The following is an 11,229-nucleotide window of genomic DNA, read 5'->3' on the forward strand; positions in this document are numbered from 1 at the left end:
CTGGGTATGTCGATAAACACTTTGTGAGATCCGTAGCTGATCCCTCGCTAAACCCTCTCTAATATGTTATATGTTAAATAAATAAAACAATTGTCTAAACCATCATGGATCTCTGGTAATTCCCTTTCTATAAGCCTAAAATTTGCAACAGAATAAATCATTTTTTAAATCCCTAGCTCAAACCCAAGTTTCTAGTAGTGTATAATACATTTAGGGGCGACTTTTGGGGCTTCGCTGTTAATACCTATACTTTTTTTTAGTGAACTCGGTTTAGAGACAAATGTTAAACTGAAATGTGGTGTACTCAATGATGTTACACAAATTAACTATTATTTAATTAGTATAACCTTACACTATTTAATGTCAAACTTTAGTATGGTTTTTGTATGCTTGTACACCGTTTTGACGTCATGCTGCATCTAAGGTTATGGTACCCACTAGATGATAGTAATAAACTATGTTTGGTAAATTATTATTTTTTCTATATATAAATATGATTAAAAAAATTGAAACTAGAGCTGCAATTGTTAAACATGGGACAGTCATGGGATTAGGCACACCCGAACCATGCGGCCATCCGGGGCCAGAGAACAAGCAATAATGATAATTTAGGCTTTAGCCCAACCCTACCCTAAGTCAAGGAAGACTTTTCAGCTACTATCTCCTCTCATTCGACTGGACCAGAACCCTAGATGGAATGTAGTGGGAGTTGTCAAAAAAGACTTGAAAAATTGATAACTTCCATCTTCCATATGTTTTCATCAATTAGCTATGTCCCTACAGTCTCCGAACTTCAAAGTCGTACAATCCATCGTTATCCTCCATTGTTGTTTTGCGCCTTCAGTTCAACATACTTTTCACCTTCTCCAGAATAACCCCAGCTTTTACACGTTTTCCAAGGTGGTTTTATGATGAGAATTACTGGATTAGGAAAACTAACATAGTTTTGACGGTCGTTATGATTTATGAGATGGAAATGAGTTCAACTGTTCAAGTCTAGTGTAGCATTACCCTTCTAATATCTTTTTGTGGTGACGTAAGTTTTAAATAAAATTTGTTAATGTGAATGGAATTAAAATATGATACAGAAGTAAGGCAGCTAGCTACCCCAGTCGTTTTTGTGTGTTAAAGTTCAGCCCCACGAAGTTTCGGTTACCAGGAAATTGTTATTGATGTATGTACATATAGAAATAAAACCAATTCAGGCAACCCTTTCAAGTCCAAGATCAGTTGGTTAGACAACGTCCTTTTGATGCAAAAATGGTTGGGGCTTTTGAAATCAAAAAGCTGAATCATGCACATGATTCATTTTGTAATCCAAAATAACTCTGAGAATATGCTGCTTAAATACCTTATATACTACGCTAGTAGTTTAATAAGCGAATTGGGTCAAGGTGGTAGATTTAGTTTTCTCCCATACCAGATGTGAAAATTTAGCTAAAACAACAAAGTGTTTGCTTTTGCACTTTTTTCCGAAAGAGAATGTAGAGTTGTGTTGATCAATGCATTAATGTTCAAGCAAATTGAAGGTACGTGTCTTCTTTATATCAGACCAGTGCATATATAGACGGTGCGTTGTCCTAAGGTTTTCCCAATAACATCATCAAGGCTGTAATTGGGCAGGCTCAACATATTAACTTCAAATGTTTAATTAGATTAATTCCTAAAATATTATCACCGATGAAGTGACTCTTGAAAAACAAATTATATATATTTCCGCTAGAAAAACAAATAAGTTATCGGACATATTAGCTTCTTCAAGGCTCTAAGGCAATAGGCATCGATCATTTAGGGTTTGAGGTGTTGTTGTGGAGATTAATTGTTTTCTGAGGGACTTGAGTGCCGTGAAGACAGCCGGAATTCAAGGGCTCAACAATTATCATTTTCTTGTAAGTGAAAGATCTCTCTAGTTTTTGCGCATTCAACGTATTAAAATTACCCTAATTCTGTGAATCAGGTACTTCAGTAAGTCGTGTTTGTTTATCTTGCATCTTAGTCATGTGTGTCGCATTAAGAGCTGACAGATTGTCCTCTGAGGCAAGTAGGAACCTCAACCAATCACTAGGTAATTTGTTCTTGTGTATGTTGTTCAGAAAGACATAAAACTATTAAATATGCAGTGTTACATCTGATTCACTTGTTTGTTTTATGTCCTCATTTATCAACACATGAGAAACAAAGAATGAAGTGGAGTAAACGAGCAATCAGTAACTAATTTGGAAGTCTTAAGGAAATACTATATATGCCTTGGGAAAAAGTGTGAAGTAGATATTATAGTTTAACATCTACCCTATACATACATATATAAGGTCTCTAGCTGATGGAAGCTTAGCTCCAGCAAAATTACAAATGGATCACAAAGACACAAGCCATAAGAAACATAATTTCCAAACCCTATTATGCAATACATATGTCTTTAAAATATTACGAATTAGCATAAAGCTTGTCAGCTACGACATGCTACAAGTTATGCAATTAGCTTACACATATATATTGTCTCCAACTAACCATGGCCATATGAAAGCCAATATTAAAAATGATAGTCTCCCATGAATCTTACTATTTAATTTAAGTTCCTCATTATATATATATATATATATATATATATATATATATATATATATATATATATATATATATATATATATATATATATATATATATATATATATATATATATAATTACTTGAAAGAGTTGGTATAATCCTTGCTTCCCTCGCAGCTGGGCATGGGATTCCAATCCCAAAACCTATCAGGAAAAGTGACGTGAACCTCTCCTGCCATGTTATTAAGAGCAAGAAGTCCTTGTGAATGCGGTTGCATTTGCAGTTGATGCTGTGATTGTGGTTGTGGTGCCAGTTGATGTGGTTGTGGTTGTGGTAGAAAAGTAGTAGAAATTTTATGTTGATAATTTTGGATATGATGAAAAGCCTGAGATGATGGATTATTGACAGAAGCTTGTTGATAGCTTAGAATTCTGTGAAGATCATCAACAGTGGTTGGGAATACCGAGGAGGACGTGGAGGCGGTTGGGGAGACCAAAGAGGCCGTATGTAGATGTACATGTGGTGGAAGTGTGGTGGTGATGGCCGGAAATGAAGTAATAAAGTTGTTGTAGGTAGAGGGGTTGATAGGACTGGAGAGGCCAAGAGCGGTTCCAACAATGTCCGTGGTGCTACTACCACTCGTTTCGCTTAATTTTTCGTCATTTTGCTGGTTTGAACTTTGGCCTTGTTGTTGTTCCAAGGAGGACTGGAAACTTAACAAGTTCTTTGAATGTTGCTTCTTGTCCGCATTAGAAGCTCTTGCAGAAAATATTGAAGCCCTAGTCGTTGGGAGGGTGCGAGGGAGACATGGGTGGTCTTCTACTCCAGCTCGTTTGTAGACCCTACAGAGTGAAATCTCGGCCTACAAAAATCAAAAAATAAATTAATCCATGCATTTAAAGCTAGCGGTGATAATGATGAACAGAAAGAGACTTGCATTTAAAGTTAGCGGTGACATGGTTCAGCAGTTTATATACGTTTGTTTTATCACTTTAAATGTTGCGAGGAACAAATTGAGAACCAACATTCATTAATTTAAAGGCATCTTGAGTCAGATTTCCTTTCACTTCAAAATAAGTTCACATTTTTCTGTTGAAAACCATTTTACTCTTTTGATTCAAGGGTTCGAAACCTTGGAGCACAAAGTTTTTAATTTTTCTAACAAGGAGCCCAGACAGATGTTAAATCGTAGCCGTTCGTAGAAATAAAAAAGAAAAAACTATTAATTAAGAGTTAGTCGAAGAGAACTCATTGGTACCTTCTGTAACCTTTCCGTTTCATGTTGAGGCAACCGATACTCATTCATGATCCAACTTGTTCGAATGCCTTTGGGAGCCTTTCCAGAATAAAAAACGAGTGTTTTCTTTAACCCAATGGACCTGAAATTATCAGTTCGGATCATTCTATCAGCTCCAGTGGCCTTCCAATAACCCGAAGTTGTCACACGGTTTGGGCGATCCCCATTGCGGTACTTCCTATCTCTTGGAACATAGAAAAACCATTCCTTTTCTCCAATTGCTGCCAATGCTAAAACAACATGTAAAACAAGAAAAAAAAATGAATTATACAATATACACCAGTATGGATAAATAAATGGATCGATAAACATTAGGGCCCTAATCTAATTAAGATTTAAACAAATTTAATAAAAATAGCGTGAGCTCCAGGACCAAGAAAAATGAACAATTTGTTAACCCAGATAATCGTAATCCATCAAATTATAAGAAAATTGCAAAATCATGGAGAACACAAACAAAAAATACAGTTGCGCTAACAGAAAAGATGAGAGATTATATATGATGAATGTTGCACCTCGGTTAAGGCCATGATGTAATTGGAGCGATGAAACAAAAGGTACACAACGAACGAAGGAGAAATCTCAGTACACACAAAAGCACATAATTTTACGCAATTCAGTTATTAAATAATGAAAAATAACCGCGCGCACCTAGAAAATACCCTTGAAAATTGCGCATGCATCATCATTAGCTCGACCAGAAGGAGATGAGAGTGATGACTCATGATGAAACGTGATTATGCCGATGACGAATACGTGTAATTTGGCCAAATTCAACTACTACAGATTTAAAATTAGAACAACACACTAAATTCTACTAAATACCCACAAAAAATGGTCAAGAAAGAAAGACACCCACATCCTCATTCACCGGATAAAAAAGTAGAGGACCACGATATGATATGATGATGAGGATGGCAGTTTAGTTTACGGTGACGAGAAAATTGTAGTGAAAAAATGAGTGATCTGATAAGAATCATAGCAGAATGAATAAATAGACGAAGTAAACTGAAGGTAGGTAGATAGCTAAATAGCTAGGTTTAAGTAAAGAAAGGGAGAATCGAAAGTATACCAGGAAGTTCCCAAGGATCATAACGATAAAGATCAAGAAAAGTGATGAGTTCAACATTGAATCTCTTGCCCTCTACCTTACGGCGAAGGTAGAACTCTACAAGCTCGTCCTCCGTTGGATGAAATCTAAACCCTGGCATCACCATGTCGTTTTCATGATCATCATCATCATCATTTTCTTGCTTATTTTTCCTGTTACCCATCTCTTCTTCCTGGCTCATCATTTCTTTCTTCTTCTGCAGAAACTACTGATTTCTCTTTCTTTTATAAATGCCAATAATAATGCTCATATATCCTTCTCGTTGATTTAATTTATAAATTAAAAAATAGTCCACATATGTACAAAAAAATGAATAGACCAGTTACAGCTGAAATATCACGGTTGCAGTAGTCACAACTGGTTTGACTTACAGATTAAACATTTTGCCTAATTACCACCATAAATGAATAGGATAATACCGACATAATTCGACATTAATGTACAAGTGTTCATTCTAAAATTTCGTGGCTTTTATTTTTGTTGATTTTTATTTATAAAATTTCAAATTTGTAGAAAGAGAAGCTAGAAATAGATTATATTATGCATATAGTCTTAGGCCCTTATGTTTGATGAGGAGAAATGAAATAGCGGGGAATTTAAATGTCCAAAAGAATTGATTTCATTGTTTTATAGAACTAAGAATTAAGTAGATAAATATTTCTTAAAATCATTTCTCTTGTTTTGTAGGTATTAATTAATAAAAGAGTAAATTACTGAAATTACAAGTTTGGTCGTTAACCTTTTTTTGCACTCGGATCGTCTCTGTGGTTCGATTATTTTGCATTTTTCGTCCCTATGGTTTGCTCAAAATTGCACGTTTGGTCTCTAACTTTATGTATGTAAGGGATGAAAAACGCAAAAAAAAAATCAAACCATAAGGACGATCCGAGTGCAAAAATAATATTAGGGACCAATCGTGCAATTTTTACAAAACCATAGGGACGATCTCAATAATTTACTCTTAATAAAATGAAAATGAAAATGAGTTTTTTATTTTTTCAAATCATTTGCAATAAATAAATATATATATATATATATATATATATATATATATATATATATATATATATATATATATATATATATATATTTAATTTGTCAAAATATGTGTCATTTTTGTTTATAATTTCTCATTTTAAGTTTACTTGTTTCCAAATATTTTATTTTATTTTCAATTAATATTATTTTATATATACATCTTGTATTGGAAAACATATTTCTAATATAAAGGAATAAGTTACAAATAGCTACAAACATAAAGAAATATGAAAATCCAACTATTTAAAAACTATATCCAATATAGGATGTTCAAAAAGTCAAATTCAATATACCTAAAAACTCAAAAACAAAACTATATCTGATATAAGATGTGTAGAAAGTCAAATTTAATATTCATAACAAATAGAAAACACATAATTTAAGATAACTTATTAATGGTATTGACAATCTGCTATCATTTCCATGTAACAAATATTTTCATCTTCCATAAGGATCGTTGGCGGGATGGATCTTTACTAAATTTGTCCGTCGCCTTAATTTGTTGTTTTGACATTAATATTTGGTATGCATTGTATATCTTCTATAATTTTATCTATAACCCGATTCCTTGTTTTGTTGTCTTCCTATATTGTATACCGTTTTCGTAATTTTCTCATTAACCACCATGAAAATCTTATTCATTTCTTCTGTTGCTTCTTTATAATATCTTTCGGCATCATCAATTTTAGGCCTTTTATGTTTATGAATGACACTAGTAGTTCATGAAACGTCCCGAAAATCATGACATAAAAATTTTCGTTTTTAGATTAATAAATCTTTAATACATTTCTTTCCCATGAAAACAAGGTAACCAAGAGTTAGCAAAAACATCAACAAATAAGAGTAATTCATAGAATGCGGAAACCTGTGGCGTGTGCTCTACAATCATCCCGATCTCTGTCCTTAGAAATGTAACATCCCGAAATAGCGAGAGTAGAGTTGAAGGGCCAAAAGTGTTAATTGGGAAAGAGTGACTCGGCGAGTCCATGGATGGACTCGGCGAGTAGAGTCGCGGCTTGACCGCGTGTTAAGTAGCCGACTCGGCGAGTCGATGAGATGGACTCGGCGAGTAGGCGCCGGGTGGAGAAAACCCTAATTCTCGGGGTTGAGCCCTATATAAGGAACATTATGTTCCTTCCCCAGCCTCTTTACTTCCCTCTTGAGTTCTAGAAACCCTAAATCGCAGAGGAGCTCCATTGTTGAGTGAATTGAAGCTTGGAGAAGTAATCATTGAAGGAATTTTGTGGGAATTGAAGGCTTGGGGCAAGGGGCTTTGCTTGGAATCATCTTCATTGCAGTTGGGGGCGTCCATTGGAGGTAATATCTCGTTCTTGGTCTGATTGTATGTTGTTTCTTCATTTTGGGGTTTGTGGGATCTTGCCTATGGATGTAATTGGAAGTCTAGAGGGTAGATCTGAGGTTGCTACCTCAGATTTGGAGAAGAGGAGAATCAGAGAGCATGAAAGTCCCTGTGTTGGAGTGTTTAGTGAAGCTTGCAAGTCCCAAACCCTAGTTATGAGTGAATATGGCCTAGATCTCTATGGATTCACGTAAAGATTGCCACTTTACGTGATGGATGAATTGTAGGAGGCTAGATCTATGTTTTGGATCAATTGCATGGTCTGGAATGCTTCTGTATGGATTCAGATTGGTGGTACTCGGCGAGTCACATGGGTGAACTCGATGAGTTGCTTGAAGATGAGCTGGGACTCGACGAGTTGGAAGAACAACTCGGCGAGTCGGATGAAGATGGCTTGGAACTCGGCGATTTGTATGAACAACTCGGCGAGTAGGTTGAAGATAGCCATAGACTCGACGAATCTGTTCTTAGACTCGGCGAGTCTTGTCGAAGAGTCCCGATATTCTCTGGTTGAGTCGAGAATCGGTGAGTCAAGGGATGACTCGGTGAGTTGAGGGCGAGTGGACTCAGAGTTGTTGAACTCGGCGAGTCTCGGGGTGACTCGGCGAGTTAGATCGCGGATCGAGTGAAGTTCTGAGTATGGGGACTCGGCGAGTCATCGGGTTGACTCGGCAAGTAGGGTCAGTCAGGGGTTGACTTTGACCTTGTCTTTGACCAAGGGTTGACCAGTGGTTCCAGGGGTATTTTGGTAATTGTTGATTATTGTTGAGTTCAGTGCATTAGTGGCTGTCCAGAGGTGGAGATCGTATCAGTGATCGGAGCAGCTTGAGCTATCTGTTCAGTCGGCAGTTTCCAGGTGAGTTATCCTCACTATATCGCTAGGGTTTATGGCACCAAGGCCAACCTTTTTATCGGATGGAAATCCGGGTAGTTGTCAGTTATTATGATATGGGCCGGAAGGCATTGCTATGTGGACCGGAAGGTCATGGCCTGGAAAGGCGTATGTGTGCATTTAGTATGTTGACTGATTCGTAGGGTGATGTTATGCTAGTGACCGGCTAGGCCGGTATCTTGAATAGAGTAATGCTATGTTATGTGGTCTGTTGATCGATTGCTGACTGTGAACTGTTATATGATTATGTGTTATGCGTATGATTGCTAGACCTGGGGTGTGACCCGGTATGCAGGGTCGTTCTATGTTCTGTTATGATATGTATGCTTTTTATGCTGTGGGCCGGAAGGCAATATGTTATGGGCCGGAAGGCAATATGATATGGGCCGGAAGGCATTGCGTTATGGGCCAGAAGGCGATATGTTTTAGACCAGAAGGTCGTGGCCTGGAAGGGCGTATATGTGGTTGTTATATTGGGGGTATCTCACTAAGCTTTCGGGCTTACAGTTGTGGTTTTATGTTTTCAGGTTCTCAGGAGTCTGTGGCAAGGCAAAGGCGTGATCGTACCGTTCCTCGCGTTGATGTTTTATGATATAAACCTGGGAAAATACTCTGATAAATAATGTATTGAAAACCTTTTTGTAACAACGTTATTAAAATGGGTGGTTTTTGAAAAGTTTTAATTGTTTGAAATTTTGGTCGTTACAAGTTGGTATCAGAGCCTTGGTTTGAGTGAATTGGGGGAAACATTCGTGTGACTCCAGTCTCAAATCGAGGAGGATTTTAAAAAGAGAAATTAAAATGGTTTTCAAATTAAGTAAAAGGAGGACGCGGAGGTACGATCAGCCGGAGCCAGTAAGTAACCCCAAGATACCATACGTGATATTTGTCTTATTGAGCTTGATAGAACAGCATACTAGAGCTAGGCTAGGGATCTTCAGGAATTCATGATAATGTTGCCTGATTTGTGATGCCTGTAGCCTAGGGTCCCTTATGGGAGATTCTCAGTGTTCCTCTAGTGGTGAGGGTTGATAGTTGTTATGCATGTTCTCTAGGGTATGGTGGTAGTACTTCATACAAATATGGGTAGGTGTGGAAGGTAGTATGGGCCCGTACTACTGAAAGCACAGGACCCATACGCGTATCAGGGAAACCATGATCTCTAGGGTTGGGTTGCGAGAGTTGGATCCCAGGATTGTGGGAAGTGTCTGAGATTGGTATGGTGTCTTCGGTATGGAGATTTCGAGGCATGATGATAGTGGATCTGGATCTGGATCGGGAGCTGGAGAGCGAGTTCCGGGTGGATCGGTGTCGTCTGAGGTTATCGATCAGACGGGCACGAGCGAGTTGGATGCGAGGATTCGCGAGATCCTGCGTGATGAGGTTGCTACATTGTTCCGGGCTGAGTTGCCGGAATTTTTTGGGACGATCAAGACCGCCATGAGTGAGTATTTTGATGCGCGATATGCGGCTCTCGCAGAGACGACTGCCGCGGCGGCTACAGCGGCTGTAGCAGCGGTTGTAAGGGGAGGAGTTAGTCGGGGTTTTCAGTATCGGGATTTCTATTATACGAAGCCTCCCACATTCGATGGAGTTCAGGACCCGATTGTTGCTATGAGATGGTTATCAGACGTGGAGGGGTGTTTCTCCACGCGTTTATGCCCTGCTGATCAGAGGGTGAGGTGTGCTCTGAACCTGTTGAGGCTCGGGGCGGAGGGTTGGTGGAGATTGACCACGGGGTCATTTTCCGATGCGTAGAGGGCTGTGGTTTCATGGGATCAGTTCAGAGAAATGTTCAGCACTCGCTATGTTCCGCGGGATGAGAGGGAGAGATTGGCTCGGGAGTTCCTTGAGCTGAAGCAGGATTCGGAGTCGGTGACTGAGATCACCAGGATGTTCACTGAGAGGGCGGTGTTTTGTCCTGAGTTCGTTTCAGAGCAGGCTCAGATGTCTCGATATCTGAGTATGCTCAAGGGGAATATCAGACAGTCCGTGTCTGCGCAGAGGTGCGAGACCTTTTTAGAGTTGCAGGAGGCCGCCAGGCGGCGTGAGTTAGAGGTTGAGTTGCAGTCGCGTGAGTTGAGGCAGGCTCCGATGCAGTCGCAGCCGGCGCCGAAACGGTCCAGGACCGTTGATGTTAGAGTGGGGGATCGGAGCGGCCACACTTGTGGGAAGTGTGGAAGGGGTCACGCTGGAGTTTGCTGGTCCGGTTGTGCATGTCGCAAGTGCGGAAAGGAGGGGTACTATGCGCGGGATTGTCGGCAGTCAGTGTCGATTCGGGATTTGAGGATTTGTTGTCATTGTCGTCAGATTGGACATTTGAGGGTCAACTGTCCACAGTTTTCTGCAGGGCCGGTGCAGGCTCCAGCATTGGCCACTCTGAGGATTTCAGGTAGAGGTCAGGAGGGAATGGAGCCCCAAGGGCTCAGGGTCGTGCTTATCAGCTTGCGGCAGAGGAGGTCGGAGCAGTGCCGGAGGCAGCTGCGGGTACGTTACTTTCTTGATGTCTTGTTATCTTGCGAATATTGTGAGTATCGTTGTGCTGGTATCTTTGTATGGGTTTCGATGCGGTATTCGTTGTTTCGCGGGTTTGGCATGGTTATGGATTGGTGTTTCAGGTTTTCGCTTTGGCATTCGTTGTTCCCTGAAGGTTTGGTATGGTTATAGTTTGGTGTTTTGGTGCCGGTATCCTTGTGCGGTTTTCGATGCGGTATTCATCCTTTTGCAGGTTGTGGGTTTGGTTATGGGTTATTGTTTGGGAATTCCGTTGGTTATCATTCGTGAAGGTTGATAGTGGAGATGCGGCACTGGGTTGAATGTCGGGTAGCATCTGCAGTCTTGGAGTGGATAATTGAAAGACCGGATTCTTTTGAGCGGATTGATCAGGGAGGAGATGTGTTTTGCTGAGGGTTGCTTATGCTTGTGGGAAGCAGTCAGTGTGTAAGTGTTCTCTTTGTGCGGGGTTGTTCTGGAAGGTCGTTAATG

The 11,229-nt window shown here is 39.5% G+C and overlaps 1 protein-coding gene across 2 annotated transcripts; it reads right to left on the minus strand.

Annotated features, from left to right (window-relative positions):
- Positions 1–2,411: 2,411 nt before the first annotated feature.
- Positions 2,412–5,184, minus strand: LOC145062853 (uncharacterized). Of its 2 annotated transcripts, none has more exons than XM_079010440.1 (3): positions 4,916–5,184; positions 3,805–4,073; positions 2,412–3,408 (listed from the first exon to the last, which is right to left on the minus strand). In XM_079010440.1, exons 1-3 carry the CDS (start codon positions 5,136–5,138, stop codon positions 2,683–2,685), a joined length of 1,218 nt encoding a protein of 405 aa, XP_078866566.1. In that variant the 5' UTR covers positions 5,139–5,184; the 3' UTR covers positions 2,412–2,682. The 2 variants fall into 2 exon arrangements, with proteins under 2 accessions (XP_078866566.1, XP_078866567.1); XM_079010441.1 differs by lacking the exon at positions 4,916–5,184 and adding an exon at positions 4,495–4,907.
- Between the last annotated feature and the right edge of the window lie 6,045 nt (positions 5,185–11,229).

This window comes from Lactuca serriola, chromosome 7 (genome assembly GCF_051521515.1).
Source record: "Lactuca serriola cultivar US96UC23 chromosome 7, Lser_US96UC23_V15, whole genome shotgun sequence".
Classification (NCBI taxonomy): Eukaryota; Viridiplantae; Streptophyta; class Magnoliopsida; order Asterales; family Asteraceae; genus Lactuca; species Lactuca serriola.

Bases quoted from the DNA above. Each gene is read 5' to 3' on its own strand.
- LOC145062853 (XM_079010440.1), bottom strand. From the start codon at position 5,138: ATGATGAGCCAGGAAGAAGAGATGGGTAACAGGAAAAATAAGCAAGAA. The intron at 4,074-4,915 runs GTATACTTTCGA...ATGTTGTTTTAG, and splicing joins TGATCCTTGGGAACTTCCTG to CATTGGCAGCAATTGGAGAA. The intron at 3,409-3,804 runs GTACCAATGAGT...TGATTTTTGTAG, and splicing joins AAACGGAAAGGTTACAGAAG to GCCGAGATTTCACTCTGTAG.